Source organism: Argiope bruennichi, chromosome 1 (genome assembly GCF_947563725.1).
Source record: "Argiope bruennichi chromosome 1, qqArgBrue1.1, whole genome shotgun sequence".
NCBI classification, from domain to species: Eukaryota; Metazoa; Arthropoda; class Arachnida; order Araneae; family Araneidae; genus Argiope; species Argiope bruennichi.
The window spans coordinates 127,250,997-127,271,683 of NC_079151.1; the positions used below are offsets into that span (position 1 = coordinate 127,250,997).

At 26.8% G+C, this 20,687-nt stretch overlaps 1 protein-coding gene across 3 annotated transcripts in view; it reads right to left on the reverse strand.

Annotated features, from left to right (window-relative positions):
• The window catches only part of LOC129971427 (scaffold attachment factor B2-like), a 181,629-nt gene that overhangs the window by 44,694 nt on the left and 116,248 nt on the right, over positions 1-20,687 (reverse strand). For all 3 annotated transcript variants that reach the window (XM_056085193.1, XM_056085185.1, XM_056085202.1), the window contains 2 exons: positions 9,123-9,249; positions 6,960-7,323 (listed from right to left, as the gene is read on the reverse strand). In XM_056085193.1, the coding sequence (XP_055941168.1) occupies positions 6,960-7,323; positions 9,123-9,249 (491 nt within the window). The remainder of the gene's footprint in view (positions 1-6,959; positions 7,324-9,122; positions 9,250-20,687) is intronic.

The following is a 20,687-nucleotide window of genomic DNA, read 5'->3' on the forward strand; positions in this document are numbered from 1 at the left end:
AGCATATATTTGCATAATTCGCATTTATATAACTTTTCTTGCAAAGATCGGAAAGTAAATGTAATAAAAAAAAAAAATACATAAATATTTCTGTCTTAAAATATCCATTAAGTAATTGTCAATAAAATATTGTTTTTAATTTTAACATCTATTTTACCCGCCGAATTTAGCTTGCAGCAGGATTTCCGCGGCATGTTACAATTTTTGTTTACAAAGTTTTATTCTTTCTTTATAAATTGATTCTCTATGACATGAATACGAAATGAAGAAATATTTGGACATTAGAATTATATATATATATATATATATGTATATATATATATATATATATATATATATATATATATATATATATATATATATATATATATATATATATATATATATATATATATATATATATATATATATATATATATATATATATATATATATATATATATATATATATATATATATATATATATATATATATATATATATATATATATATATATATATATATATATATATAATACACGAAATTAAACCTTATGTTTATACAGATATATAAAGAAAATCAGAAACATTTATCAAATGTAGCGAAAAATTTCATTTTTTACTTTATTCGTAAAAACTGAGATAGGTGGCTAAGTGCTGTTATAAGATATATCATTATAAAAACCATCATGCCCAAATTTTTTTTGGAATGATGTAATATGCTTTTATGCTTCCATCAAAAATTATTTTCTTATCATATGATTTCGGTATAATTATTATCTTTCCAGTTTTTAAAATGTAATCGAATAAATAAATAAAGTAACTTCTGTGGAGAATCTAAAAATCCCTAACAATTTATTTTTCCTCTCTGCATCCAAAATAATATCAAATTTTAAAAGTACAACGCTTTATTTTTTAAAACGATTGAATAAATGCATATACTAATAGGGGAGATTGAATTTAGTAGAATATTAAAAATTAGTCTTACTATTTATTAGAATTTGAATATTAAAAGAAGAAAATGAACTTTTTTTTTCATTTGTAGAAAACGTTTTCACTTGCATTTCTCATCACAAAGCAATAATGATTTATCATTTAAGTGAAAATAATTCTTCTTACAAAACAGAATTTATTATTCTTTTGTTTGTTGAATTAAATAAAGCTCATGAAAGTAAAATAACGTATTCTAGGCCTGTGAATAGTAGCTACAGTTCTATAGCAATTACTACAATAAAAATTACCGATTATTAATATAATAATGTAAACTCGATAATATATTATGAACATATAAGTCTGTTACCTAAATAACTTGCTTATAATTAACACTTTAAATGAAGAAAAATGACCTTAAAATGAGCTCTCTTTTTTATGAAATTCATTTTTAATTAAAGATGTTTTATTATTGTTTTTAATTCTACATATAATTTTATTCTATCATAAGAATAACAAAATTTACATTTATATTATGTTATATTTTAAATCTAATGAACTTATCTAAAGTTTTTTATTTATAATAAATGAATCTTAGCTCCCGTAATTTAGTCATGCATAAATTTTGATGTTAATTATCATATATTTAAAAAATGCCAGTTTTCATTTTAATAAATAAATTAATTAAAATTAATTTTGATGTGAAAATAATTAATAATAAGTGATAATTTGTTATGTATTTTTTGATGAAATATTTACCACTTCGATAGTTCGCTTCTTTTTTAGAACATGAAATGTTTTCATACTTCCTTTGGATTAACTCAAAGTATCGCAAGATGTTGAGTTTCCGCTTCGAGGATATTGAGTGAAGGTGTGTGATATAAATGTTAAATAAAACTTTCTGCCCTATTCAAACATATAATCAAAGAATAGTTTCTTGATTGGGAAAATAATGAAATGTATTCAAAAATTCATGAGTAATCTGCTTTTTAATAATATAAATATGTTGATTTATTTTTGTATCCAAATATATTTATTATATAATTTTAATGAAACAAACATTTTTTCTAATAGTAATCTTAACACCTAGAAAATGCGAATTCAACAAGTAATCCAGATATTTTTGATAAGAGATTATTGAAGTGCCTTTCAGACAATAGGACATTTTAAAGTGGTATAATTGTGATTCGCCAAATATTTTTTTTTCTATTAAGTGAGTATTTTATCTTCGTTCATGACGTTAATTAAGAATTAAGCCCTTTCGCGTACAGAATTACTAAAAAATAAGTAAACTCTATATAATAAAATTATTTTAAAAGTTTCCTACAAATTTACATTTAAAGCTATGCAGAAATGTTAAAATATTTAAGATATTCCATTTGTTATTGATTTATTGCACATGCTCATTTCTCATCAAATGCATGAAAATTGAAAACCAGGGTTTTTTTTTTTATTATGCTTTAAACTGTATTTTTTCTTTATTATAGAAGAAACTTTTGATGTTTGAATGTCAAAAATGCATTAATGGCTATTCACTTAACCTTGTAAACACGACAAAAATACGTTTTTTTTTTTTTTTTTTTTTTTTTTTTTTTGTTACAAACGAAATGGAGTCGTTGAAAGCAGAGAGTGTGGTTGTTTAAATCTGTTGTTTCTATGGTGAATCAATAAACATAGTTCTAGAGTCTTGGAAAAGCTGCTTAATTCCGCAGTTAAAATTTTAAAATTGCTGGAAAGGCGGTCTTCCATGTTTCTTTCTTGAATTTTTGTTTAAAATATAGAAGTAATATGTCATGTGTTTCATGCCATTTCATGAAATGTATCTATTGTATTCACTTTCAATATTAATATTCACTATAGTATTCACTTTCAGTATTAATATTCATTATAGTATTCACTTTCAGTATTTATATTCACTATAGTATTCACTTTCAGTATTAATATTCACTATAGTATTCACTTTCAATATTAATATTCACTATAGTATTCATTTTCAATATTAACAGTATTTCAAAAATTCAAAATGTGGACGAATTATGAAACATTCACATTGATAACTGAAAATTTCTGTACTCATTTTCATTTTGAGTTTATGAAATAATATTAATTTTGACTTTATATTATCAGTTGACACATATTACAAAACACTATAAATAAAAAATTAAGCATTTATATTTGTCAATTAAAAATAAATAAAGATATACTTAAAATTAATTTCCTTTAGTTAAATTCTTTTTTTTTAATTATATTGCTTTAAAATCACCATATTTGATGGTCTCTAAAAAGAATAGTTATAAAATGATTAAAACAAAGACCTTGCTTTTTTTCACAAAACGAATCTCCATATGCATGCTTATGTATGTGTTATTATTTATATGAATAGTTTAATTAGATTACTCATTTGCTATTTATAGTAAATCACAGCTGACTGAAAAACTTTGCTATTTCTAGATTAAAATTTTCCCAACCAAAAAGTGAAAGAACAAAAACAAAATTCTGTTTCTTTTCATGAATCAAACTACAGTCATTGACCCAAAAAATTAATATGCATTCCATCGGAATGAGAAAATACTCGAGATTTATAGTCACACGAATGGCTATTAAATTAATACCAAACAGTTAATATTTAGTTTTCAGACTTATTGTGAATTTCTTATTAAGGATGTAAAGACATTTTGAATCATTATTTTTACACCCATCTTTCCGTGTACTAGAGATAGGTATTTAATAAAAGTAACACCCGTACATATCAATTTGTCCTAAATAAATAATGGAGAATTTAAAAACTCACAAGCATTTTAGGCATCATTTTATTGCTCCTCCTCCCCTTCTTTCATAATATGCATTCATTTTGTGCATTACTTTTATTGAGCCCAATTCTTGAAAATTGGAAATATTTATTTAATAAATGTTTTTCCTTGTCACCCCCAAAAATTTTATTTTGAATTAAATAACATATAAGAAATAGAGATGAGAAAATTTTCACCTTTTTTCATCTTTATCATTTTTTTCATCTTTATCATAATAAATAACGATTACATTAAAATTTCACAATTATAATAAATTTTAAAAATTAATTAGCGTTTACCTCGCTTATTTATTCATTCTTACTAAGTGCATCCAAAAACCAAATTAAATGAAAGCTTACTATAATAAGCAATAGATGGCAGCACGCTACTATTGTTATTCGTATTGAGCTTTTGGGTCTTGAATCAATACGAGATTACTTATGTTTTGTGGTGCCATCTTTTGAAGCTATAACTAACTATGTTGAGTTTCATAGAAAGTTGATACCTACGATCTTTGTCTTTCTTGCAGGTTTTAGTTTCATACTAAAGTTATCAAAATTGAAAAATTTTTTGCTACTATTTTTATATTTATATTGTACAATATTGTAAAAGAAATTTAATCTTTCTATTTATATATTATATTTGAGAAAAATTTTGTACCAAATTTTTTTTTAAGAAGAGTAATAATAAAAATCTGAATATCATACTAAAACTCAAATTTCTTTTCAACTTTTTTCTAAATAAATTTAATATATCTTTTAATTTTGAACGATTTTCAATAAAAGTGCAAGATTCTCTTTGAAGGAGAAAAACTCCATAAATTTGACTACTTATCCTCCCCCCCTTTTTTTTCTGAGTTAAATAGAAATTGTCTGATTTGATGGTTGAATCTTATTACTTTTTCTGAAATTATTAAGACTTTAATCATGTTTTAATACATTATTTACGGCCATTTAAATTTATTATTAATTAATTTTTAATGCCTTATTAAGTTGATATATTGTTAATTATTTTATTAATTAATTATATTTCTTTAATCAATTAGCAGACTCTAAAATACTAAACAACACGTTAAATATTTACATTCTTCAAACAATTCATTAATTACGATTCCTTTTATTATAATGACAACTTATTTTATTATAATTTCTTTTTCATGTCAAATTTAGAGATGCATTTTTTAATCTTACATCTTATTTTTTAATTGTCAACATACCATTCTCTCACACAGTCCAAAGCGAAGACAAAATTTGAACATTCAAATAAGATTAATATATTATTGTATAACATTTTTACCGACTTCAATAGTATCATACTGACTTTGTGAGAATATACAGTATTGGTTTCAAAATTTGTGTCCAATAAAAAATTTTCATTTCAGCAAAGCCAGCCTAACATTGGGATGGTTATCGAACAAATCAGACATATATTTTTTCGAAAGTATTCAATAATTGGCAAAATATGATAACATCATTTTTTCATCATCATGACATCATTATGATTATAATGATGCGAGATATCTGGGTTACACCAAGTGCAGTGTTTCTTGTATTCAGTGTTTAGTTACAAGATAAATAAGCTTTTCATTTTTTTAATCCATCTAACTTTATGAATATTCCCAAAAAAGGCTATTTTTGTGTTTATTTATATGAATATTTACTGGGTTAGATTTAAGTAATTAGTAATTAAATAATCTTTACTTAAGGGGAGTCAACATGAGAAATTTCTGCATTGGTTTAGTTATTATTTTTTGAAGCGAAAATGATTTCTACACTTATAAAATGTAAAGAAAAAATAATTCAATTATCCCTGCCTTTTAACCCGCTCAGGGCCATGATCACGTATACATTATCACGCTATTCTCCCTTCACAGCTCACGATATCATATATATATTTAACAGCTTCACAACTCACGATATTTATATATATCTTTCCACTGAAATCGGAAAAGCTCATCTTATGAATAATACCGTGAGCCATGAAGGGAGAATCGCGTGATCACGTATATGTAATCACGGTCCTGAACATGAGCTAATTCTTTTCAATCATTTTTAATTCTTGAAACTATTTTTGTGAATAAATATAATAAATCAAATGTAATTTGTCATGCCTCTAACCTTCATGCCTTTAATTGTAGCTGTTCCGACCTCAGGGCGTAAAGGAGATGAATTGAAGAGAGAGGAACAGTTGCGCTTGGGAGTATGGTGACTGACACCCGTAAAAGTGTGCGTTTGTAGGAGCTCTGGTGGCAACTCCAAGAGATGATTTTAAATTTAGATCGAAATTTAATTGTGCATATGTAAATTACCATCAATCTTTTAATCCATATGATATAATCATAATATTCCATCCATACTAAACTTATGTTGCCAAGAAAAAGTCATCATTTGTGTCAAGGCACTCGATATAATTGTTTATACGTAATTTCATCAGCTGTTCCATATTTTTGTTTATCAAAGGCCTGTTATATAAAGAAGTTTCTGTCAATATCGTCTACATTAGACTCTCAGTAATCCGGTGCTACTCCATTCCTATCTCTCATATAGATTATAGTCTTGTGTTTCCGAAAGAGTAATTGGACCGCGGTGGCCTGGAAGTAAGGTCTCGGCTTCGGAACCGGAGGGTTTCAGGTTCGTGACCCTTTTCCACCGAAGAACCGTCGTGTAAGGGGGTTTGTTGCACGTTAAATCCGTCATGAACAAACGTCCTTCCGCTGGTGTGGAGAGAGGGGTGCCAGCTCAGGTGTTGTCCTCGTTATCTGAGCGCGGTTCAAAATGACGAGGTCCGTCCCAAAATATCCCTTGTGTTGCTTTAAAACGGGACGTTAATATAACCAAACCAAACCGAAAGAGTAATTAGTTTTAAAATTAATCACTGATGGGAAGGCTATGGCATTGACGCGACATAACAAGAGGATTTTTAATTATAGTTTACAATAATTATTCTATATATATATATATTTCATAATTTTCCATATATTTTAGTGCAATAAATATAGTATTTACTACTAGAAGACATTTCTTTAGATGTACTTATGGTGTGGTGTAGAAGTTTGGAAAGGGTTGCCAACTAAAGTGCCATCCTCGTCGTCCGACTGCGATTCAAAATTACGAGAACCGTCCCAAAATTGCCCTAGTGTTTCTCTAAAAACGGGACGTTAATATAACTGAGCTGAACTTTAGATGAACTTCTAATTTAGCAGTTCTCCGATATGACGTCTGTCAGAATTCTGCGAGTCTATTATTACTGAATATGTTTTACCTGTTCCAACTTCCACCCCTCGCAGCCGGCCGGTAATCATCCGTAGTGACGGTCTCATTGTCCCTGTATATACCGGACAGTCCTGCCGTCTTCTCTTTGATGCGTCGGAACCGCACGTCCTCCGTGCTATTGAATCTGTGGTCAGCCCGGATAGGCCGGATTAGAGGGATCTCTCCTTTCCGGACGGATCTGTGGAAGGCACCGGCTGACGTGAGGTCATCGGCCGACATCGAGATGGTCATCGCACCGGGAGGCATAGAGGACCGTCCACGTGGGTCATCGAGGTCTGGCCCTGAGGGAACGTCTAAGAAGTCGGTCAACTTAGGCAAGACCAGCTGGTCATCAGTTAGACTTTCAGGTGTGGCTAAAAGAAAAAAAAAGGAATATTTTAGGAATATTTAGGTAGTAATTTCTGAAAATCCTCTTGTTATTTCTGGATATATATGGCATAGACTAAATGGTTCAAACTAGCTAGGACCATTATATCCAGAATCCTTTCAATTCTTCACATTGACTGTCGAAAATTGAATTTAGAAATTGTAATAATGAAACGATGTTGAAGTTATTAATTTAAAAAATAAGCAATAATTATTGACACTGATAAACATCACTACTTGTCTGTTATTGACTATGTAAGATTATCATCACATTCTCAATCTATAAATGAACAAATTAAGAAAAATTGCTCTTAATTTAAAATCATAACATCGATTTCTGATCCTACAGCCCATAAATAAATTTTCACATGCAATTTTTAATGGAAATCTATATAGAAAAATAAAATAAGCGACCAATAACAATTTCACCAACCTCCAATTATAATTTCTTCAGTTAAGATTTAAATATAGTTTCTTTCACCAGTATTCACACTCGAACTAAAAAAAGCTGATGTTTGATGTCAAAATCATTTGAAAACAATGCTTTTCAGAATAATCTGAATTATTCATAAAATATTTACACTTTCGACATGATTTGCTGTACGATAGCTTCGTTTTGGTTATAGTGAAATTTTAAAGCGATTTTAATCAGTTAACATTTCAACAAATTAAAAACATCGAGTTTTTCTGCTTTAAAAATTAATATCATTCACAGAAAAAAAAATTATTTATAGAATAAGCAAATAAGTAACATTGACCGGCAGTTATAGACATTTAAAAAATTTCAATATATAAAGACAAAACTTAAAACCTATTTTTTCTCTATTTCCGAGGCAAGTCATTTTTTACTAAATGCATGCAATTAAAGAAAATTCAGTAAATATTTCATAATAAAATATATAATAGATAAATATTTTTAAAGAATATAGTTTAATTTGGATTGATTGCATTCCTTTCATAAATTACAGTATTGTGAAATACCGTAAAAAGCGTCTAAAACAGTTATAGTCTATTTATAAACTATACAAGTTAATACAAGTCCTCATAAATAATCAGATATTCGGTGTGTAATGTTAAACATTCGATGGCATTGTGTGTGTGCGTGTGCGTGTGCGTGTGTGTGGTATAAATTTCGAGTTCGATAACTTTATTTTCAAATGAGATTGCACTCAAAGGATAATTTCCTATTGCGACATTACTTAATGTTGCCATTTGAAAAAAAAATTATCTCTATTTTTCATTAAATAACGTCGAACTAAAAGATTAGTTTTTAAAGGGTGGTTGTTATATGTAAAAGTTTAGGAAACAATATTAATTTAGGAGAAATGTATGAGATATTGATGATAGTAAGCAATTTAATTTTAAATTTATGAGCTCTCAACATTTTTTTTAGGTACTCAAAATATTTAATATAGCAAATTTATAATTTTGAAAAATATGTATCAGATGATAATCTTATAGATTCAAAATATTCCCTTCATTTTTACCTCGAAATGAACATTTTATTTTCTTTCCGATGTAAAAATATACACTGATTGATCAATATAATAAGAGAAACATTTTGATCAAATGACAGCATTTAAATTTTTCAGACTGCATTTTAAACATTTTATTATTATTATAATTTGTAGTCAGTTTTGTGTACAACTTGAAAATGCAAATAATAATAATAATAAATAACTAAATAAAAATTAAAAAGGAAAAGGAAAGTGCATCCATTTATTGAAACTTCTTTTTTTTTTGCCTACTTTTTATTTGTGGCTATTTATTCTTGAACCTCACATACCTCTGTCGTGTGAACGCTGGCTGTTACTATCGGCTAGGCTCTCTTCAAGGCCGCTGTCCTCCCCTTGAGACCAGGTGTTGGAGCCGGTATAATTGCCTTCCTTTAGATACAGCTCAGGTTCCGGCGCCTGGAATAGAAACATGAATGACTTTATTTTCTCATCTATTTCATATTTAAAAAAGAAATATAATTAAATAGATGTCGATCCTACGAAAACTCGCCAAGTATGAATCATTTTTCAGTAATAATTTGAGCCACTAACAATGCTTTAACTTTTACAAAACTTTTGGCTTTTGAACTTTTTACAAAATTTAAAAATTACACAGTAAGAGGTGAATGATTCAATGAGCTAAGGATAAGGAGTATCAGCTCTTTATTATTCTTTTTCCTTGAAGTTATGTTGAAAAATGTTGGCTTTGAAAATATTTTGATTGCACGGAGTTCTGTCACCAAGCAACATAAAATGTAGTCATGATATATTTAATGCATTGGAAAGAAATAATCTAAAATTGCTTATTAATTATTTTGTAACACAAAATGTTATAAGTTGAAATATGTTTAAATCATTGGGAATAAAGAATATCTAAATTTCAATCATCTTTGTGAATATTATAAGATTATTTTGCATTCTCTTTAGATAAATAGCAAATTATGAAATTGCATATATAAACAAAAAGTAGTACATTGTTATATAATACAGAGAGAATGAATAAATATACCATTCTAAAATTTATTTCTAAACTTAGACAGAAATTATTCGAAGACAGAAGACAGAAATTATTCTACAAGAACTATAAATTTCGCCATTTCTCAAGCCTTCAAAAATATAACAACTTTAATAACAACCTGTCATAAATAATACTGATTACTTCATATTTTTTGCTACTATGCAAGCGACATTCTATTTGCCTCACTTTTTGACATCAGAAAAGAGTTTCGCCTAAGTAATGAGTTTTCTTAATAAAATGATTTATTAAATAAATTCTTCTTGATAGATTGCATTAATGCTTACAGGCAGCCCTGTATGAGTGAATTGTCTTCGTCTTTAGAGTGGAAGAAAATGAAGAAGAATAGAATTGTGGAGTGGGATAGAATCGAATTTAATAATAAACAAAAGATTGTTATTATGTAACAGGCACTGAATCTGACCATACACAGAAGCGCATATAATAAAAATCTCTCCTTAAATGGTCATTGTTTCTGAATATCGAAACAGAGTTTCTGAATCGAAATCCTATTATTAATAAAAACCTCCTTCTTCCAAACTGTAATATTATAATGGTTGTAATTCAATGGTTCATTAAGTTCATTAGACGATTCTTAATGTAAAATCGATTATATCGTTTAGACCAATGTTCAGCATCGATATCATATTCAGGCAGACTTTAGCGTGATAATGTAAATGAGATGCAAATGTATTTCTTAAAAAGAGATGTGATTAAAGAAGAAGAATTATTTTGTTTATGCTGAATGTAAACTCATTATTGATCACAAGCTGGCATCAGCAGAGATTCTAATTATTATTTTTAGCAGACTAAATTTAGAATAAAAAAAATAAAAATCTAAATTCTAAAATGATAACCAATTATAAATAAAGGAATAAGAAAAACCCAAAAATAAAGGAATAAGAAAATCTAAGGTATAATCAAAATGGAATATATCCAAATTGCTACTTTAATATTTTTCAGGGTTCTAAAGCTAAATGACTGGCTGAAATTGTAGTTTATCTTCTCACAATTAATAACTGGTTTTTCCGAATTCCAGTACTGATTTTCAACTCGCAGTACATTAATATAAAATAATATATTTATAATAAAGCAATAAATATTTTTTTTTATTTCTCAGTCCTTTTACAGATAATTTTTTAATAAAACATATTCATTATGATGGGAAATTAATTAAACAAATATGTCAAATTAAAATTTTCTTAAAATGAGACATTTTTTGAGAAAGTCGAAAAAAAAATTGATTACATTTTAAGTGTCATAGCATTTATACGAATATAAAAACATAGCAACCAAACTTTTAACGTTTTAAAAATTAATTACGTTTAAATGAATAGCATTACATTTTTAACCGCCAGCATTTTGTTTCCAATTGATAATATCATAATATGACAATAAAAGAGATTCCATAACGAAAGTAGGAAGCGTGAATCTAATGCCATCTATAGTTATCAAAAGCGATAAGCAATCTAATATTGTGGAATAGACACATTTTAGTACTTCTAAGATGACATATGAATGAAATTCGGCTAGAAAAGATAACTAGTAAGTCAATTATAAACATCTTAAAATCAGATTTGTTTATGAGCAATATCACTGAATCGCAAATGCAGTGATTTGCAATAATAAGCGAATGAAATATCTACATGACCTTTTTTAAATTAAATAAATAAAAGATTGCAAAAAGATTTTCAAATTAAAAAACGCTTTTCCTAATAAGATTTTTTCTAAAATGATTTCTATTAATTATTAATATTTAGAAACCTCCTTACTAATGGCAAAGCTGCATACAAAATATTTATTTGCAAGCGAAATTTTTTATTTTTTTTTACAATCGGTTTCATAGTTATCAAATTGTTTATCGATATAGTATTTGTAAATTTAAAACCATTTAGAATAAAACTTCGTAAATCTTACTTTTTTCACTTTTTCCATAATTATATTTTACTATTTATCAGTTCTCCAGATATGTGAGCAGTTTTATTCGATAAAACGCCACTGCATAATTTTCTTCTTCAAATTTTGATTTATTACATTTTATTTAGACATTAAAGAAACATTTTTCAGTTTATTGTAAGCTTAACTTAAATTTATCAGTTTTTTTTGTAAACTTAACTAAATAAAAAGAACAAAAAAAATTTCAATCAAGTAGCGCTCAAATGCGAAAAAATTTCCAACACAGAAGAAATATTTTAGGAACTTGTCTGTTAAAGGATTTATAATAATAATAGGAATAATTACGTAAGGATTTTGTGAAAGTTCATAGATCGCGTTTGTGCTGCCATCTATATTTCTAAAGATGAACTGATAGAAGCGGTGAATACCAGTTATTCAGAAAACTGCTTGTTATAAAGAAACTAGTTTTTCAAAAACTCATAAATTTCTGAATTTCATTACATTTGATTATGCTGAAATTCATTGAATTAATTTTATTCAATCAGTCGAATAATTGAAAAAAAGCCATTTAATTATTTTATTTATTAAAAAAAAATCTATCTTAAAAAATGATTGTGTTAGCTCATTTTTAACATATTACTAAAAGTTTAAAACATATTACTATTGCTTCCAAATTTTCATGACAGTAGATAAAAATTATTTAAATCAACATATTATAGTTTTGTATGAATTTGGTCTCGATAAACGATGGGAAAATATCATTGCAAAATTCAGGAACTTATTATTATCAAATAAAAGCAAATTAAAAAAACATGATAACTGCTACAAGAAGGTATTTTTAATTATAAACTAAATTGAATATTTAAAAATTATTACATTGCTCACATTATTTATAATTAATGTTTAAATTTTTAACACTTAGTAGAAAAAAAATTTAAAGAAAAATCACCCTTTCTACAGTCCTTTTAAAATAAAGTAGATTTAAAATTCAATGCTTAGTGTAGGTTGTATTTCAAACGTTCTTAATAAAATATGTTCTGAAAAAGAAGCAATAAAATAAAATAAGTTTCTAAATATTCAATAAGAATTTATTTCGAGAGATATTCATTTCCTATATTGATATATAAAAAATTATACAGGTAACATATAATATAAGAATAGCAGTGATACTCCCTCTTAGAAAATGAAATTTACTAATTGATTTTGAATCATTTACACAAAAACATATTTTTTTATTTTTAAAGAATGGAGTCAGAATAGTACTCATAACATAAATGGATATTAAAAAATATATCAAATAGATATTGTTGTCTAAAATATTTAATTCAAATTTTTCTAAAACAAATAAAACAGCTACAAGAGTTTTTCATATTTTCATGAATTTAAACCCTACCTAATAAAGAGCTCACAATTTCAACGTAACATCACTAAACGATTTCGAAAATTCATTTTGCACAGCGGTTTCCTACCCTTAGAAGTCAGCGGACTGCAGAAATCGAACCAAGTGCAGACCACCTCCATATTTACCTTGGTGGATAAACTTTCCGGAAGGGAATGGCATCTTCCAAGACAAACAGGGTCCGAGGATTCCCCACTTTCTGGAAATTTATGAAAATTTGCGTGCTAAAATGAATTTTGAGGTATTTTTATAGTTCATTTACTTATTAAAAAATGCTGCTGGAACCCCTCACCCACCCATCCACCCAGCGGACCGTTCTCGAGGGTCTTGTTGACCACGGATTGGGAGCCCCTGATTTAGAACAAAGGAAAAAATGTTTTAAAAATTATTTGCTTATTTGTTGCTTTTAAAAATTATTATAAAAATATATTTCATGAATTAGAATTGAACAAGGTAACAATTTTTCCCTTAAAGCGTTTTTTCTTTATATTTTGTTTCCTAAAACTGAGAAGGAATAAAAAGATCGTATTTGTAGAAATGTACTTGAATAGTTATATGAAAAAAAAATAGATATGTAAATATAGTCAAAGATACTTTTTTGATTACAACATAAATACTCATATAAAAAAAGTCTAATCATACATCATTATCTAATTATAAATAAATTTTGATTTATGCATAATTATAATTTTTTTGGTTGAAATGAAAGTTTATGCTATGCCCCCTTTATATGTTTTAGAATCATTTCATTTCTAGATTTTCTTTTAGTTTCAAGTAAGATGTGAAGGAATCTTATTAAAAATACTGACATACATATTTAGTGTTCATATTATTAATAGAGCCTCAAGAAAAAGAAAAGATTGAAAAAAAGAAAATATTAAAATACTTGTGAGGTAAGCTTGCCAACTGGTTACCCAGTTTTCAATATAATATGTCCAGTGTATATAAACAGTACTAACCCACTTTCACGTCACCGTCTTTAACACTTTCTTTCGTTTACATTGCTTTTTGATGGGCACATCAAATTAAATTTTAATGTATTGTAAGTGTTATAATTAATTAGATTTAAAATAATTAACATTAATAATATAATTAATACAAATTATTGTAAATAATTTACGTTTTTTTTCTTTTTTTTCGGTTTATATCACGACATTTCAGGTCTCCTAAAATGTGAAAAAACAAGATATAATGTATATAAAAAATTAAAACGCTGGAAGTCAGAAATGCAAACAGAATGAATTCGTTAATGTAAAAACCTTTACAAAGATAAGTCTTTCTTTACGATGCATAGAAAAAATTAAAAAGCACTTATATTGCATTGTAGAAATTTTAATTTTAATTATTTCTACATTTTAATTTTTTTATTATAATTATCATGGAATCTTGTCAGCAATTTCTTTTTCTTAAATTCACTTCTTGACGATATCTTTTGTATGGAATTAAAATTGAATTAAATTAACCTATAAACAAATAAGATTTGGAAATATAAAAATTGCTTCTTTTTATTGAGACTACAAAAGAGTATGAGATTTCAAAACTTTAGCACTTCAAAACCTCATATTTAGAAATAAAAAACTTGAAACAAACCAAATAAAATAAAAATGTCATTTATAATAAGAAAAGGAAATGTAAGCTTTAGTTTATTTTTATGAAGCTGTAAATTTTATTCATGATAACTTTATTCTCAAAAATGATGATCACAGTAAGAGTTTCGGTTGATTTAGACTTCGGATAATGAACCAAAGTTAAGATGCTTCTTAACTTTGTAGTAGTATCAATTCTTTTAGATACTACCGAAGATATTTTTGCAATCCTTTCAGATACTACTGATAATTTTTGTAATTATTTTACACTGACCAAATTTAAAATTGAGTTTAATTAACCGATAAACAAATAAGATTTGTAAGTATAAAAATTGCTTGGGAATACAGAATACAGAAAAGTATGAAATTTCAAAACTTTAGCAATTCAAAATCTCATCTTTACAAAAAAAAAAAAAAAAAAAAAATTGAAACAAACCACATAAAATAAAAAATGTCATTCATAATAAAAAAAAGGACATGTAAGCTTCAGTTTATTTTTATGAAGCTGTAAATTTTATTCATGATAACTTTATTCTCAAAAATGATGATCACAGTAAGAATTTCAGTTAATCTAAACAATGGTCAATCAACCAAAGTTAAGATGCTTCTGATGATTCTCTAGTAATTCTTTTAGATACTACTGATGATTTTTTTGCAATCCTTTTAGGTATTACTGATAATTTTTGTAATTATTTTACTATAATGTTTGTTAACTATTATACAATAATGTAATATATAGCATTTTACAATAATGTTCTTGCAATCCGTTTACATATTACTGAAAATTTTTGTAATTATTTTACAATAATGAAATCTAAAATAATTTACAATATTGTAATTTTACAACAATGCTTATTAATTATTATGCAATAATTATTTTACAATAATGTAATCTACAGTATTTTACAATAACGTTTTTGCAATCCTTTTATATACTACTGATAATATTTTGAAATCCTTTTAGATACTACTCATAATTTTTGTAATTATTTTACAATAATATAATTTTACAACAATGTTTATTAATTACTATACAATAATTATTTTACATTAATGTAATCTACAATAATGTTTTTACAATCCTTATAGATACTACTGATGATATTTTGAAATCCTTTTAGATACTACTGATAATTTTTATAATTATTTTAAATGCCACTGATTTTTTGCAATCCTTTTAGTCTCGTCTTTGATGAATATTCAATAGATTCTGAGTAATCACAGCGTGCGATTACTCACTTCTGCACCGAAATGGAAAACCCGCGGGTTGGAAGGAGTAAAGGTAGAAAAGCAGGTAGGGCAATGAACCTATTGTGATCGTGGATCGCATTCGTAATAAGTTCTCTTCTTCCGTTTCACGGCTCCTGTGATCTCGTTAATAGCTTTTCATTTGACACATGTATCCGGGGGGTAAAGCGATTGGATAGCCTAATCAGTGGGCTTTTCTTTGACCTCCTCAAATTAAATGTTGTGCTTGGTGGGAAAGTGGAATACAGGAGGAGCCAAACACGTGGCCAGTTTTTCGTATCTCCCGGATTTGTAACTTACGTTCAGTTGATTTATAGACGTTTCGCAATAAATACCAGTATTCATGATTTATATAAAACAAAGCGCAGGATTCACAATTGAAATAATAACAAGTAAAAAAAGAGGTGGGTGGAATGGTACCCACATTTCATCGATGTGTGGTTTCACATATGAACATCATTGCAAATCAAACACTAAGCACATTTTTAATTTTTTATTATATTTTGCTTTATCTGTTTTATAATAATAAATAAAAAATATAAAACTTTAAAATACAAACTGAATTAAAATTCTACGTTTAGATAGCAAGGATATAAGAAAAATAAATTATATATTTAAGATAAAAAATTATATAATTAAAATTTATTATTAAATATATAATTAAAATTTATATAATAAAAAATTTGTATTATTATATATTAATAAAAAACTAATTAATACATTTCTTACATTAATATATTAAGTTCTTACATTAAGCAATATTAATTTGTTTGTAGCACTGAAATATGTTAATCTCTCTGTTGCTGTATACAGATTAAGTCAATATCTTCATCAGAACAGAGTGGCAGCATGCATGTAAACAGATGCAACCTGAAGGCTTAAGCATATGCCAAAAATATCTTTGTAAGATACTTTTTACCTGCTGTTATTGTTGTGTCTAACTCTGCTAGCTAACTTTGTACTCTACATTAAATTGAAACCTTTAAATAATAAGTACACTGCATGCAACATTCTTTAAAATAATATATGCCCAAATCGATTTGATAAAGAAAAGAATCATTTATAAAAAAATAAAATCCTTGCAAAGGACTTTGTAGTATTGGGAATTACTTTGTGTCTTGTTTTCTTTTAATGCTATTACTACACAGGCAGAAAAATTTAAGGTATTATAAAATATCTATTTGAAACTAATAAATATAAATCTTACCGAAAGCTTTAATAAAAATTCAAATTTATCATCATTTAGCATTTTATCTCCTCAGCATTTTCGTTATGAAAATATTTTTGTTCTGTATTGTAGACCAAATTCGAATGTCCTTGATTCGTAATTTATCTTTGCTAATGTTACATCAAAATTTAAACTATAAACGAGAAATGCATTTATTTTTGAATTGTTTTCATTGTTTAAAATCTTCCATCTTTGTACTCTCAATGATCGAAAAAAATTATTAAGAATATCTTTTCTGCTGTAATCCTTTACCATTGTACTTTTCTCTACTATGCAAATAGTTAATACCTTCTATTTCAAGAAGTTGTCATATTGGCTCAATAAAGAACAAATCGACACTGAACTAGCATGAATTTCATAAAGCCTATGAATGACTGAAAAATATTTTTAATACATCAATTATTTCAAAAATATAATTATTCGATGCACGAATGGCACTTGAACATCATAGTTAAGGTATTAAAACACTTTAAACATTTTAAATAGTGCTGTTTTATTTTGAAGTTTTACAGTTATTGTATTCAAAGTGCTTATTTAATAAAATTAAACAAGCAGATTTTATAAAAATTAAATAATAACTTGCAATTATCAAAATTAAAATTATTATTTTTTAAATTTTAAAACTATTACTCTATTAATTAAAATATTTTTGTTAATTAATTGTGTATTAATTAATTAACTCAAATTATTACGTTATATGTTAAATTTATTACCAAAGGGTAAATTTCAAAAATAAATTTATTTCAAAATATGATTATTCGATTTGCGAAAAGCACTCGAACACTATAGTTAAGCCATTAAACCACTTTAAACGTTTTAAATAGTGCGGTTGAATTTTGAAGTATTAAAATTATTACATTTAAAGGGCTTATTTAATAAAATTAAAAAAGCAGTTATTATATAAATTAAACAACAATTTGCAAATTTTAAATTATTAATTTTTAATTATAATCACTATTACCTTATTGTTTAAAAATATTTTTGTTAATAAATTTCGTATTAATTAATTAACAAAGATTATGGCATTGTTTATTAAATTTACTATCAAATGGTAAATTTTTAAAATGGATTTTTACAGAGTCTTTATTTAAAAATTGTTGTTTGCTTTTGCTATATTTCTTTTAAGATTTATTTTTCTTGATACAAATATTTGGATAAATCATAATTCTTTTGTGATCTTGTCAACTCCAAAGAATCCAAGTATATGTGTGTGTGTGTGTGTGTGTGTGTGTGTGTGTGTGTGTGTGTGTGTGTGTGTGTGTGTGTGTGTGTGTGTGTGTGTGTGCGTGCGTGTGTGTGTGTGTGTGTGTGTGTGTGTGTGTGTGTGTGTACTAATATTTTAAACTCTAATTAATTCAACTGAAGCTTTGTAAAATTTATTGCATCAGCAGTTCCCATGTGTCGAGTGAAAGCATAGAGAAGCGCTGATGTAAACAGATTCTTCAAACGGATCCCTATGTTTCTCTTGTCAAAGTCGCCACGTGTGAGAATTCCAATCATAATCGACACTTGTCAGAAATCTCATGTTATATAAGACCAGGGATAAAATGTTCATCTGCTTTTTTTCACTCTGTTTTGTGTATCATTTGTGTATCAAAGTATCATTTTTATCGTAGAACTTCCATCTGCTTTCAGAAAATTAAATCTTTACATTAAATATATATACATTTATAAGTGATATAAATCTATATAATTAAAAAAGTTAAAAATATATAGAATCTGCTTTACAATAGATACACAAAGTTCATTTAGAAAAAAGTCTCAAACGGTAATAATCAAATAATCAAGACATACAAACTTCAGATATTAAACGTAACCAAAACTTCGTTCTTTTTATCATGGAATCATATATATGAACTTGCATTTCTTTTGATAAAAAAAAGAATGCTCATATTATTAAGAACACGAATCTGAAACATTATTTCTTCAATATTCTAGACTAGCGCTCAAAATCCGATTTTATTAAATCATAAAAAAATGATGTGCTATATTTTTGGCAGAATGACTGATTATTTTAATGTATCAAGTATGAAGACTTGTATCACAATGATTCTAAAATAAAGAGAATGTGAAAAAGAAGAAATTTAGTAAGCAAATTGAGAAAAACATACAATCGTGTTTTATTTATTGCCTTTCGTGCTCGTAAAACCATTGGCATGCAATTGACAAGAAAATCATCAAAATATATAGCTTTTTAAAGCGACATATAAATAATAGATATTCACTTGATCATAAATATTCAGTTTTATTACCATAGTTTATTTTGCTACTTTGCAATAAACACTGTGTCATAAAGTATGTTTATCATCCCTAACAATGAATTAGTGCAAAAGGGTTTTCTGACACAGTTATTGTCTCAATAACTTTTCGTCTATCACATTTCTTTTTATTATCTGTATAGCATATTGGATCAGATGTGCTAGAATTTTCTGATTGTAGAAAAAAAAAAGCATGTACACAATTTTCTTACGAATTTCATTTTCTATATAATTTATTTTCACTTTTTAAGATCAAATTTAACTGCACAAATTTTTGATAGCATTTATTTCATTGCATTTTTTTTTCTGGAATAACATAGAGCGTATACTTTCCTTATGTTTAATTTTACATATTCTTACGAATATTTTGAATTAGTTTTTTTTATACGTGCATGTAATTTTGATCCGTCTTTTTTGCTTCATGTTTTTCATACAAATATTTCAAGCATGTATGCCTGCTTGATTTGTTGAGGGTTTTTTTTAAAAAATTTCCTTTATATTTCTTTACGCTCTACATTAGTCCCACGGGAGTTGGGCATGTTATAATTTAAGGATGAGAAGCTTCTGACATGGTGGTTGGATCTCGCCACTCTGGTGGGTACACAAAAAGGTGGGGTCTGTCTCTTTCAATCAATGACGAGACATACTTTCTTAGGGAAGAGTTGTACCCTGGCCGGTGATGGCCCTTAGGACTCAATCATAACTCCCACAGTGTTGCTTGCAGCGGTCCGGTCATTCAGATTATTCCGTGTGCATTCCGGCGAGTAGGAGTAACAGTTTGTGGCGTTACATTGTACATTACCAGCTCCATATTCATGTAATGACGTTCATAATCTTGTTGCATTTACTGCAATTATAATAATCTTATTGCATTTACTGCAATTAATCTTATTGCATTTTTGCAATTTTATTGCATTTACTCTCCACTTCCTTATATGCCTTGAACATTTGTCTTAAAATTTCCTTTAATTGTTACTTCTCAATTTATTTACTTATTCACACCAAGCGTTTTATTTCCAAAAGAAATGTGAAAGGACCAGAAGAAAGTTCACTCGTAAATGAATAAAGATTAAAGTAACATCATTCTTCGTGGTAAAATTTTGAAAGTTCTTATGCATATGGTTTTGTATATCAAGAGAAATTTGGCACAAAATTATAAGCAACAGCGTATCTTAATGGAATGATAAAATAAGTAATGGCATGCCATGAATTCCTTTAAATAATC